This window comes from Nerophis ophidion, linkage group LG20, assembly GCF_033978795.1.
Source record: "Nerophis ophidion isolate RoL-2023_Sa linkage group LG20, RoL_Noph_v1.0, whole genome shotgun sequence".
Classification (NCBI taxonomy): domain Eukaryota; kingdom Metazoa; phylum Chordata; class Actinopteri; order Syngnathiformes; family Syngnathidae; genus Nerophis; species Nerophis ophidion.
The window spans coordinates 32,934,097-32,948,294 of record NC_084630.1 but is presented as its reverse complement, the minus strand read 5'-3'; the positions used below and the strand labels follow the sequence as shown (position 1 = coordinate 32,948,294).

General features: G+C 42.7%; 1 protein-coding gene across 1 annotated transcript in view; it reads left to right on the top strand.

The window, feature by feature from the left end:
• The first annotated feature begins 1,057 nt into the window (after window positions 1–1,057).
• The window catches only part of bmerb1 (bMERB domain containing 1), an 83,521-nt gene continuing 70,380 nt past the window's right edge, over window positions 1,058–14,198 (top strand). The window contains exon 1 of the mRNA XM_061881010.1: window positions 1,058–1,646. Coding sequence (XP_061736994.1) covers window positions 1,304–1,646 — 343 coding nt within the window. The 5' untranslated portion in view covers window positions 1,058–1,303. The remainder of the gene's footprint in view (window positions 1,647–14,198) is intronic.

The following is a 14,198-nucleotide window of genomic DNA, read 5'->3' as shown; positions in this document are numbered from 1 at the left end:
GTTTATATGGCCACCCTCAGTGTGACCTGTATGGCTGTTGACCAAGTATGCGTTGCATTCACTTGTGATTGTTTGAAAATCAGTAGATATCACGTGATTGCGGGCTTCGCGGTGGGAGAGGGGTTAGTGCGTCTGCCTCACAATACGAAGGTCCTGAGTAGTCAGGGTTCAATCCCGGGCTCTGGATCTTTCCGTGTGGAGTTTGCGTGTCCTCCCCGGGAATGCGTGTGTTCCCTCCGGGTACTCCGGCTTCCTCCCACTTCCAAAGACATGCAGCTGGGGATAGGTTGATTGGCAACACTAAATTGGCCCTAGTGTGTGAATGTGAGTGTGAATGTTGTCTGTCTATCTGTGTTGGCCCTGCGATGAGGTGGCGACTTGTCCAGGGTGTACCCCGCCTTCTGCCCGATTGTAGCTGAGATAGGCGCCAGCGCGCCCCGCGACCCCAAAAGGGAATAAGCGGTAGAAAATGGATGGATAGATGGAGTTTGCAAGACTCCCCGTGACTGCGTGGGTTCCCTCCGGGTACTCCGGCTTCCTCCCACCTCCAAAGACATGCACCTGGGGATAGGTTGATTGGCAACACTAAATTGGCCCTAGTGTGTGAATGTGAGTGTGAATGTTGTCTATCTGTGTTGGCCCTGCGATGAGGTGGCGACTTGTCAGGGGGGAAATCTGCATTCCGCCTGTTTGTATCTGAGATAGGCACCAGCACCCTCCGCGATCCCAAAGGTAATAAGCGGTAGGAAATGGATGGATGGATGGATCATGTGATTGGGCCGGCAGCAAAGACAGTGCCTTTAAGGTTTATTAGCGCTCTGTACGTCTACCAGTCTGTACAGCGGCGTTTTAAAAAGTCATACATTTTACTTTTTGAAACTGATACCAATAATGTCAGATATTATATTTTAGAGCATTTATCGGACGATAATATCGGCAGTCAATGATGATGTTATTGCACCTTGCAGTGTTCTGTTTCTGTTATCCGCCCCTAAATGGCAGAGCCAATAAGAATGGGCTCCAGCGAAAGCCACGCCCCATGAGCTTTGCCCTCCTCGATGCTGCAAGCAGATCCACTCGACCCGGAGTCAGTCGCCGGTCCCGAGGACGATGCTACGTGCAAGTATCTCGTTTAACACTTCCCGACATTTACCTGGAGGCGCTACAAGACTGTTATCCGTGGGAAATAATCCCTCATATTGACGCCGTGAATCTCACTGACCAAAAACGACGCACGCCTAACCGCCAATACAGCAGAATTTAGCCAAAATATTTTCCTTAGCAATGCACACCCTTGGAGTTAATGTTACATAACGCCGCTTTTGTAGCAAGCAGTGTAAAAATGATAAATACGTTCGGTCGTCATGTCCGCCGGTTCCCCTGGGTCACCAACGTCACGTTGTACGGCTGCCTGTTCGCGGGAGGGGACTTCGTCCACCAGTGTTTTGCCCACAGGGACAAAGTGGACTGGAGCCACACGCGGAATGTCGCCGTGGTCGCGTTCAGTTTCCATGGCAACTTCAATTTCTTCTGGATGCGCTTTCTGGAGCGCCGGTTCCCCAGTAATTCCGCCGGGATGGTGATGAGGAAGCTGTTGGTGGACCAGACCACGGCGGCGCCCTTGGCCACGGGCGTTTTCTACACAGGTCAGTTCATGTTTACTTACACTTATCTCGCACGTTCCTATGTGGAAAAGGGCAGCGACTGTTCTTTTGACGTGGAGAGGTCACAGACATGTGACTTTCATGCCGTCTCATCAAGAGGAGCGCTCGGCAAATTAAGGCCCGGGGGCCACATGCGTCCCATAAAAGGCCTACTGAAATGAGATTTTCTTATTTAAACGGGGATAGCAGGTCCATTCTATGTGTCATACTTGATCATTTCGCGATATTGCCATATTTTTGCTGAAAGGATTTAGTAGAGAACATCGACGAAAAAGTTCACAACTTTTGGTCGCTGATAGAAAAGCCCTGCCTTTACCGGAAGTCGCAGACGATGACGTGACATGTTGATGGCTCCTCACATACAGTATTTTCATTGATTTTGATTGGAGCTTCCAACAAAAAGTGCTATTCGGACCGAGAAAAAGACAATTTCCCCATTAATTTGAGCGAGGATGAAAGATTTGTGAATTAGGATATTGATAGTGAAGGACTAGAAGAAAAAAAAAAGCGACGGCTCCGGGCGGCGGCAGTGTGAGCGTTTCAGATGTAATTAGACACATTTACTAGGATAATTCTGGAAGATCCCTTAACTGCTTATTGTTTTAATAGTTTTTTAGTGAGATTTTAAAGATTGTAAAGACATACCTCGAGGTCGGATGGCTGCAGTGAACACCCAGTGTCTCAGAGAGAAGCCGAGGAGCCAAGCTCACAGCTGACAGCTGCTGCAGGACGACAAATAATCCAATGATTTCTCCAGTAAGATATATATCACAATTTCCCCATCCAAAAACATGCTGGTTGACGTGGAGAAACATGTTCGCTTGACCGCTCTGTGTTAAAGCTTCACAACAAACAAAGAAACACCGGCTGTGTCTCGGTGCTAAAGACAGCTCCAATCCACCGCTTTCCACCAACAGCATTGTTCTTTATAGTCTCCATTATTAAATGAACAAATTGCAAAAGATTCAGCAACACAGATGTCCAAAATACTGTGTAATTATGCCATTAAAGCAGACGACTTTTAGCCGTAACTGGTGCTGAGCTAATATTTCCTGACAGTCCGTGACGTCACGCGTACGCGTCATCATTCCGCGACGTTTTCAACCAAAAAATCGTGGGAAATTTTAAATTGCAATTTAGTAAACTAAAAAGGCCGTATTGGCATGTGTTGCGATGTTAATATTTCATCATTGATATATAAACTATCAGACTGCGTGGTCAGTAGTAGTGGGTTTCAATAGCTTTTCAGTAGCTTAAGCTTTTCAATCTGGCCCGTCGGACATTCCCAAATAACTTTTTGAGATTTTTAAAATGGAAACTGTGGCTGCCATTATGATGCGCAGTGATCTTTTCAAATGACCGTAAGTCTAAATAAAGGACACCAGAAAAAAATTGCGTTATTGGCTTTATTTTAACAACAAATCTTAGGGTGTGGCAGACCGGTACTTTTCAGAGGCGGTATGGTACCGACCAGAGGTGGGTAGAGTAGCCAGAAATTGTACTCAAGTAAGAGTACTGTTACTTTAGAGATGTATTACTCAAGTAAAAGTAAGGAGTAGTCACCCAAATATTTACTTGAGTAAAAGTAAAAAGTATGTTGTGAAAAAACTACTCAAGTACTGAGTAACTGATGACTAATCTTAATGATAACAGCAACAAGTAATGCACAAAAACATAAAAATAGCCACTTCGTCTAGCTCTTCCCGGGGGATCCCGAGGCTGTCCCAGGCCAGCCGGGAGACATACTCTTCCCAACGTGCCCTGGGTCTTCCCCGTGGCCTCCTACCGGTTGGACGTGCCCTAAACACCTCCCTAGGGAGGCGTTCGGGTGGCATCCTGACCAGATGCCCGAACCACCTCATCTGGCTCCTCTCGATGTGAAGGAGCAGCGGCTTTACTTTGAGTTCCTCCCGGATTGCAGAGCTTCTCACCCTATCTCTAAGGGAGAGCCCCGCCACACGGCGGAAGAAACTCATTTCGGCCGCTTGTACCCGTGATCTTATCCTTTCGGTCATGACCCAAAGCTCATGACCATAGGTGAGGATGGGAACGTAGATGGACTGGCTCAGCTCCTTCTTTACCACAACGGATCGGTACAACGTCCGTATTACTGAAGACGCCGCACCGTGATTCCCTTGTCCTACTGGGGGACTTCAACGCCATGTTGGCAATGACAGTGAAACCTGGAGAGGCGTGATTGGGAAGAATGGCCGCCCGGATCTGAAACCGAGTGGTGTTTTGTTATTGGACTTTTGTCCTCGTCACAGTTTGTCCATAACAAACACCATGTTCAAACATAAGGGTGTCCATATGTGCACTTGGCACCAGGACACCCTAGGCCGCAGTTCCATGATCGACTTTGCAGTTGTGTCATCGGATTTGCGGCCTCATGTTTTGGACACTCGGGTGAAGAGAGGGGCGGAGCTTTCTACCGATCACCACCTGGTGGTGAGTTGGCTGCGATGGTGGGGGAGGATGCCGGACAGACCTGGCAGGCCCAAACGCATTGTGAGGGTCTGCTGGGAACGTCTAGCAGAGTCTCCTGTCAGAGAAAGTTTAAATTCCCACCTCCGGAAGAACTTCGAACATGTCACGAGGGAGGTGCTGGACATTGAGTCCGAGTGGACCATGTTCCGCACCTCTATTGTCGAGGCGGCTGATCGGAGCTGTGGCCGCAAGGTAGTTGGTGCCTGTCGAGGCGGCAATCCTAAAACCCCTTGGTGGACACCAGCGGTGAGGGATGCCATCAAGCTGAAGAAGGAGTCCTATCGGGTCCTTTTGGCTCATAGGACTCCGGAGGCAGTGGACAGGTACCGACAGGCCAAGCGGTGTGCGGCTTCAGCGGTCGCTGAGGCAAAAACTCGGACATGGGAGGAGTTCGGGGAAGCCATGGAAAACGACTTCCGGACGGCTTCGAAGCGATTCTGGACCACCGTCCGCCGCCTCAGGAAGGGGAAGCAGTGCACTATCAACACCGTGTATGGTGCGGATGGTGTTCTGCTGACCTCAACGGCGGATGTTTTGGATAGGTGGAAGGAATACTTCGAAGACCTCCTCAATCCCACCAACACGTCTTCCTATGAGGAAGCAGTGCCTGGGGAATCTGTGGTGGACTATCCTATTCCTGGGGCTGAGGTCGCTGAGGTAGTTAAAAAGCTCCTCGGTGGCAAGGCCCCGGGGGTGGACGAGATCCGTCCGGAGTTCCTTAAGGCTCTGGATGCTGTGGGGCTGTCTTGGTTGACAAGACTCTGCAGCATCGCTTGGACATTGGGGGCGGTACCTCTGGATTGGCAGACCGGGGTGGTGGTTCCTCTCTTTAAGAAGGGGGACCGGAGGGTGTGTTCCAACTATCGTGGGATCACACTCCTCAGCCTTCCCGGTAAGGTTTATTCAGGTGTACTGGAGAGGAGGCTACGCCGGATAGTCGAACCTCGGATTCAGGAGGAACAGTGTGGTTTTCGTCCTGGTCGTGGAACTGTGGACCAGCTCTATACTCTCCGCAGGGTTCTTGAGGGTGCATGGGAGTTTGCCCAACCAGTCTACATGTGCTTTGTGGACTTGGAGAAGGCATTCGACCGTGTCCCTCGGGAAGTCCTGTGGGGAGTGCTCAGAGAGTATGGGGTATCGGACTGTCTTATTGTGGCGGTCCGCTCCCTGTACGATCAGTACCAGAGCTTGGTCCGCATTGCCGGCAGTAAGTCAAACACATTTCCAGTGAGAGTTGGACTCCGCCAAGGCTGTCCTTTGTCACCGATTCTGTTCATAACTTTTATGGACAGAATTTCTAGGCGCAGTCAAGGCGTTGAGGGGTTCCGGTTTGGTGACCGCAGGATTAGGTCTCTGCTTTTTGCAGATGATGTGGTCCTGATGGCTTCATCTGACCGGGATCTTCAGCTCTTACTGGATCGGTTTGCAGCCGAGTGTGAAGCGACCGGAATGAGAATCAGCACCTCCAAGTCCGAGTCCATGGTTCTCACTCGGAAAAGGGTGGAATGCCATCTCCGGGTTGGGGAGGAGACCCTGCCCCAAGTGGAAGAGTTCAAGTACCTAGGAGTCTTGTTCACGAGTGAGGGAAGAGTGGATCGTGAGATCGACAGGCAACTAAAACAATAATATATATTAAATAATATGTACCGTATTTTCTTGTATTGCCGCTGGGGCGCTAATTAATTTAAAACCTCTTCTCACTCCTGCGCTTACCAAAGGCATGCGGTGAAAGTAAGCATGCGCTAATTATTTTAAAACCTCTTCTCACTCTGGCACTTACCAAAGGAATGCAGTAAAAATTTGAGTGTGATGTAAGCTTGGACCTTAAATCCTACTGAATAGCTCTTAATCTTCTTTCCTTTATGCAATTTCAAATTACCGGTATTGAAATCAGCCTCCTCCATTTTGAAAATGCTGACAGGGGAAGTGTCACTCGTGACGTCACAAGTTTGACCAGGCGGTAATACTAAGCATGCTCTAATTATTTTGCAAAGCGAGTTTGACCCGGCAGTAATTCAAGGCAGGCGCATACTATATGCCCTGCGAAAATTCAAGGAAATACTTTATTTGGTTTTACACTGTATTGAAAAAAAATTTGAAAATTAATTTTACCTTTGCAAGCTCATTATACTATTGGCTAAGTTTTATATTCATAAATTTAACTTTCTCAATACCCGACCTGTTTTTTGTGCCTTTGAAAAAGATTCAGAATTCTACATTAAAACACTCTACCTCTAACAACTTTTATTTATAAATATATATATATATATATATATATATATATATATATATATATTTTTTTTTTTTTTTTTTTTTGCGTTTCATTTTAGTTACTTTGGATTTACAACCCCCTGGCGCTGTTCTGTACGTTTTTTATACTGTTTTGTACTGTTTTTGTATTTACCTTGATTATTATTTTCAACTGTTTGTAAATGTTGAAATTTATAAATAAAGGTTTATAAAAAAAAAACTGTGCAGTTAATCATGTGACCGCTTGGCTCTGTTTAATTGGTGACACGCAGTTATATGATAGATCCTACTTTAAAGGTCTGTCTGACAAACCAAAACAAACAAAGCGTGCATTAACAGATCGATAAAAATCAGTAGCGGGTAGTGGGCTGAATCTAGATAAATGGAGCGGAGTAAAAGTAGCGTTTCTTCTCTATAAATAAACTCAAGTAAAAGTATGTTGCATTAAAACTACTCTTAGAAGTACAATTTATCCCAAAAGTTACTCGAGTAGATGTAACGGAGTAAATGTAGCGCGTTACTATACCCACCTCTGGTACCAAATATGATTCATAAGTATCGCCGTACTATACTAATACACGTATACCGTACAACCCTACTAGTTACTATGGTAATCTTCGTAACAGTAGGTCAGAAAAGGCACCAAGCAGTGTGGGTAGGGAGCGTTTCCACAGAGTGTTTCTAGAGCGGCCAGCCTGAAATGCTGCCAGGGACAGACGCGGAAGGAGATTTTTTTTAACAAAGTTCTCAAGCTTTGTGATATATCAGATTGTAGGTGTTTTTTGTTTTTTTACCCTTCATGTTCATATTTCACTGTGTTTGTTGCATTTGTGTTGCATTTGGCTTGATTGTAAAATATGTCGATTGAGAGGGGTGTGACGTTCATATGTTTTCAATATTCAGGGTTTTATCGTTCATAGAAAAAAACTAATACCATTCCGTTTTTAAGGCGGTCTGTCATAACATTTTTAGCATTCAATCAGACTTTATTGTGAGGTTTTGTATTAGTTTTCCTAAAAATAGATATATACCGGCCCCCAGACACATTTTTTTCTCAAAATTTGGCCCCCGAGGCAAAATAATTGCCCAGGCCTGATCAAGAGTCTTAAAATAGTATACAGTAGTGCCAGGGGCGTAGCAACAAATCCAGGGCCCCCATCCAACCCTAAGCTCAATGTAGGCGTGCCGTACAAACACAATTGGTATATTTACATTACCCATTCATCCATCCATTTCCTACCGCTTGTACCATTCGGGTCGTGGGGGTGCTGGAGCCAAACAAAATATTGCGTGGATTTGGTTGAAACTAGCTTTTAAAAACACTTGTAAAAACCTTGATAAGATTTTAACTGTTTAAAGGTGGGATTGATTTGATCTATATAAACCCCACCAAATAATTTGATCTTGTCTTAAAAAATTAAGTCAGTTTTTTTTTGTACAATGCTTGATTGGCAACACTAAATTTGCCCTAGTGTGTGAATGTGAGTGTGAATGTAGTCCGTCTATCTGTGTTGGACCTGCGATGAGGTGGCGACTTGTCAACGGTGTACCCCGCCTTTCGCCCAAATGTGGCTGAGATAGGCTCCATCGACCCCCCGCGATCCCCGAAAGGGACAAGCGGTAGAAAATGCATCGATGGATGGTTTATTTACATGCACTAAAAGTAATACTGCATGAATTGATTAACGTGGACCCCGACTTAAACAAGTTGAAAAACTTATTCGGGTGTTACCATTTAGTGGTCAATTGTACGGAATATGTACTGAACTGTGCAATCTACTAATACAAGTCTGAATCAATCAATGAAAAAGCGTGGACTTGGTTGAAACAAGCTTTTTTAAACATGTGTAAAAATCCAATCCAAAAATGGATTAAAAGTAATAGTGAAACATCTCATCTGTGCAAAAAATACTAGAATAACCTTAAGAGATGCACAGATGAGATGTGTCAATATCACATTTTATTTTGAGACACTAAGTTGTCATTTTGGGTTGATTTCAGCTTTTTAAAGGATACTACAACATAGGGTTGTACGGTATACCGGTATTAGTATAGTACCGCGATACTAAGGAATCATATTTGGTATTATACCGCCTGTACCCTAACCTGACTCTCGTCAGATCCTTGTAGTTCGCTGAGCTCCACGCAAGGATCTGGAACTACTCAATAGGAGATGTATTTCAGAAGGCGGGACGTTGTAAAAAAAATAATTGTATGTGATTGGATAAACCACCTCTCTGTTATCTTGAATGACGTGCTACTTCAACCACTCACATCGGAATCAACCCGTGGAACGCTGAGAAATCCAAAACAGAACAGCCGACATATTGGATAACGACAGAGCGAAAAGTTAGAGAACTTTTACTGAAATAACGCAGCAATGTCAGTGGACGATCGATGTCGCAAAACAGTTGCGATAGCAGAATCAATGTCAGCGCATGACTTCTCGCTGCGTGCCGCCATTGTTGGCTTGAATCAAACAGTCGCCTCAGCGCTACGTCACATCTATGAAATCCCGCCTGGCGATCCTGATTGGTGAATTTATTTTTGCTATCTCGAAGGAGTCTGCAATGCCCTCAAGCCCAGATCCTTGGGTGGAGCTCAGCGAACCATAAGGATCTGGCGAGGGTCAGGTTAATATTTACATGCCCTAAAAGTAATTATTGTGTGGATTTGGTTGAAACCAGCTTTTTTAAAACAAATGTAATAACCTTAATTAGATTTTTATTGTTTAAAGATGAATTAGTTTTAGTAGACCCGCTATGGAGGCGCTAAAAACTACAACATGGCTGACAGGGAGATGACGCTGTCGAAGTGGAGACAACGTAAATAAGGCCGCCCACAAAACGGCGTTTCCTAAAGAGACGGTCAGAAAGCGGCTTGAAAACGGACTGAAAAACATAAGCTATGCAACATTTTGACCAAAGAACTACCATCCATCCATTTTCTACTGCTTGTCCCTTTTTGGGGTAGCAGGGCGTGCTGGAGCCTATCTCAGCTGCATTCGGGCGAAAGGCGGGGTACACCCTGGACAAGTCGCCACCTCATCACAGGGCCAACACAGATAAACAGACAACATTCACACTCACATTCACACACTATATATGATGCCAGGTTTCCTTTACTTCAATTAGCTGATTCAGTTATAATTATCATCAATGGGTGTGGGTAATACACAGAAAAACATTTTGGGGTGGGGGATTACATGTTTTCGTGGGGGACGCTGCCGAAAATGGATTCCCGCCGCAAGAGCATGCATGCTTGTTAAAGCTACACTACTCGGGCTTCGCCTGTCCACAACTGATTACTAAGTACTAGACAAAAACTTTATATCTGTGGTTATCATAAGGATAAGTATTTACATTTATTCAAGCCTTTGTTGTGTCCGAAAAATGAAAAAGTTGGCCATTTCTGTGGTATTAATGAGATTTTAATGGACTGTTATTGTTGATGTGCTTAAAGCTCTCTCTTGTTTAAAAGCTACATACAATATTAACTGTTATTTGTTCACGCACATAAAAATTTTAAGAAAGTGTTTGGCTGTATTCATTAAATCAATGTAATTTTGGTTGCCAAAAATTGATTCAAAGTAATATTGAAACATCTCGTCTGTGCATAAATTACGAGAATAACCTTAGGAGATGCACAGATGAGAAGTGTTAATATTAAAGTATTATTTTGAAACACTAAGTTGTCGTTTTAGGTTGATTTCAGCTTTTTAAAGGATGCTTCAACATGCAAACAGTACAGTATGTACGTACATAATTTCCAAACACATATTATTACAATAACCATGGATATAACTTCCATTTGTCTTCCATTTAATAATCAGTTGTGGACAAACAAAGCCCGAAGGTGTAGGTACGCACCGTGGATCAGTTTTTGGCACAACACCTTAAGCGGCAAATAATAGATTTAACTTACAGTTCTGTCAATATTACAATCAATGACTCGTCTGCTCATGGCATCAAAGCAGTAAAATGAAATGTGTCCTCTTCACTTTATCTCAGTTATACACATAATACAATGTGGAACATGCAAAATACATTTTGTTTTTGGCGGTGACTTCCTGATCTTACAAGGAAAAGCATCTGATTGGCTCTTGTTCGTACCTAACCTGCCACCCCTCTTTCAATGTAGCCATTAAATAACTGTTTTTGGATATATTAAAAACTTGTCCCACCCATCTACAAGACAAAATTAAATGATTATTTTTCATTTCCCCAATGACTAGGTTTACCTTGGGCCCCCAACTGACTAAATACGACCCTGGTTTCCCTTAATACTTACACACAACACCCACAATGTATTTATATATATTTTTTAAATATATGTTTTTTCTAAGTAAGAAAACACACACACATAATAATAACATTGGTACCTTGGTTTTCTTTAGTAATCCATTCCAAAAGGTCAGACAAAGACCGAATCATACAGAAACGAAATACATTTTATTGCATATAATTAATATCAATCTAATCTATCTGTTCCAAACACCCAAACAAAACACATTTTATGGAGAATAATTATAGTTTTACATGCCCCCAAAAATTTTAATTACATACAATATAATTGACGAACTAAGTGGATAAATGAACATTTAATATCACTTATACCTTTAATGAAGACTCCGAAAAATCTTGTTGGCGAAGAGCGGGATTTGCTTTGAGTTCTGGCATTTCTCACCTTCTTTATCAAAGTACTGTCACTTGCAAATTTCTTTGTCCCCACGGTGGATTATTTTACAGTCATACTCGATACAAAAAAAAAGTACAGAGAGTGAGTCACCAACTCGTGGGATTCACGCTGAATGCAAACAGACGAGTTTGTTACCCGCAATATTTAGTTAAAGTCAAGTTAAAGTTAAAGTACTAATGATTGTCTCACACACACACTAGGTGTGGTGATATTTGTCCTCTACATTTGACCCATCCCCTCGTCCATTCCTTGGGAGGGGAGGGGAGCAGTGGGCAGCAGCAATGGCCGCGCCCAGGAATCATTTTGGTTATTAAACCCCTAATTCCAACCCTTGATGCTGAATGCCAAGCAGGGAGGTAATGTGTCCCATTTTTATAGTCTTTGGTATGACTACGGCCGGGGTTTGAACTCACAACCTACCGATCTCAGATGCCCACATTATGGGTGGGGTAGAGCTATTCATTTTGCACACGCAATGTGATTCATCAACATGCATCACCGTTTTGCGTGCACTTTTTGGCCGTTTTATTTAGAACGTGTCAAAAGGACGTGCAAACTGACGGTTCCACACACAGATGCAGGATTGGTGCCGCCACTGCAAACACAGACGATGGACGGACAAGAATCCTCTGTCCTTCGCCTGTGTGTCAACATTTTGGGCGGTAGAAATAAAAAAATTTTAGACATACCGTCTATTCAGTTAGACAATTTTATAGCGGCTAGACGACTTAAATGGCTAATTAAAACAAGTTCAAATGAAGCGTTTTGGTGTCATTCAGTATTTTTAAATGACGTTTGTTTTTTTTAGTAGTATAAAGTATATTATTTAAAAAAATGTATATGAAAAAAAAAGAAGTATGCATAGTTTTTTTCACATAGTATAAAGCAGGGGTGTCAAACTCAAATACAGAGTGGGCTCAAATTTTAAACTGAACAAAGCCACGGGCCAAGGTTGAACAAATTAACAGGCTTTTAATAGGGACCCAAACAAGTTTTGCATTGAATATTAAACAAGCAAGGCTTATATAACTTTATAGTCACATACAAAATCGAGTTTCAAATTATAATGATTATTTAAAAAATATCAATGGCATATCAAATAAAATTTGAATAAAAATTGGGGGAGCGGGGTTTGGTGTTAGAGGGGGTGTATATTTTAGCGTCCCGGAACAGTTAGTGCTGCAAGGCGTTTCTGGGTATTTCTCCTGTTGAGTTTATGTTGTGCTACAGTGCGGATGTTCTCCCGAAATGTGTTTGTCATTCTTGTTTGGTGCGGGTTCACAGTGAGGTGCATATTTGTAAAAATGTTAAAGTTGTTTATACGGCTACCCTCAGTGTGACCCTTATGGCTGTTGAGCAAGTATGCCTTGCATTCACTTGTGTGTGTTAAAGCTGCATATATTCTGTGACTGGGCCGGCATGTTGTTTGTATGGCGTAAAAGCGGATGTGACGACAGGCTGTAGAGGACGCTAAAGGCAGTGCCTTCAAGGCACGCCCCCAATATTGTTGTCCGGGTGGAAATCTGGAGAAATTCGGAAGAATGGTTTCCCCGGGATATTTTCGGGAGGGGCACTGAACTTTGGGAGTGTCCCGAGAAAATCGTGAGGGTTGGCAAGTATGAGTATCAGCGGTGAATGCAGTGTTACAGAGGCATGGACCCTGTATAATACCGGCGGGCCAGCTGTAATCTTAATTTGATATTTTCTCAAGGGCCAAATGAAATTACACAATGGGCCAAATTTGGCCCGCGGGCCAGAGTTTGACACCCATGGTATAAAGTATGTTATTTAAAAAAAATTTATTTAGAAAAAAAGAATTGAAGTATGCATTTTTGCCTTTTAAGCAGATCAAGCCAGCCTCCTTCCCATACACCTTTAACTGTTTGAACTCACGACCTATCAATCTTAGGGCGGACACTCCTACCATAAAGCCACCGAGCATTTAGCCATATGAAAATATATTTCTAATATTTAGATATTAGACATAATTTGGCAAAACACATACTTGTTCAAATAAGGTCCCTCAGATGATAGTAAATGTCAGAGATAAAAACTAAGAATGAAGTTACAGGAAATGTCTGGAGACAATAATATTGAAATTTGTAAAAAAAAAAAAATAATGTATATATATATATATATATATATATATATATATATATATATATACATTTTCAGGTTGAAAAAATATTTATTCCATTTTGGAATACGGCTGTGGTAAAGTGAATACGGCTGTGGTAAAGTGAATACTTTACAGATAGACTGAACTTGCAAATGCATTTTAAAAAAATCATGTCACTGACCATAGACAATAAACATGCAAGTAGGTATACTTTGAAATAACGTTTCACATTACCTCGTAATGGAATTAAATAGTGTATACTCAGTCTTACAGTAAAGTGCATGTGTTTTGTGCACAGGTGTCAGCTTCTTGGAGGGTAAAGAGGACATCATGGAAGACTGCCGAGAGAAATTCCTAAACACTTACAAGGTCAGTGCATGAGACGGGTTGTCAAGTATGGAGGGGAGCGTAAGATGACAGCCAAAAGAAGAGTTAACACATCACAACATATCCCAGCATTACCAAGCAGAATGGCAGAATAAGGGTTGCGAGTAGCATGCAAAACAAGGACAAACCTAGTAGGTGCTATGCCAGGGATTTGCCAAGTACTACCAGCAAGAACCACATTATGAAAAATTTATATTATAGGAATATATATTTAAAGAAAAAATACAGTGATAAAGTGCATTAATATTTGTGTCATTAGTATCATTTGTTTCTCATTATGACTTCTTTGTTTTACATGTGAACCTAATTTGATCTTCTATAAATGTTTAAATGTCCAACTGTTTAATGTTTCAGTACTTTTTGCACAACTTCCTGTTCTCTAACAAGGAACTGAACAGCAAAATTCACAACAGGTGTGTGGTTTATAAATGTTGTGGTTTAATTAGAATTGGCCTCTGGTATTGGTATTTATGAAAAACATTCATACGACTAACACCAAAACCTAAGGGTTGGTCAACAGTACATCGCTACTCAAACAGGGAAGTGACCACTGAGCTTAGAGTGTTGCAGAATATCTTCAGCAGGTGGCAACA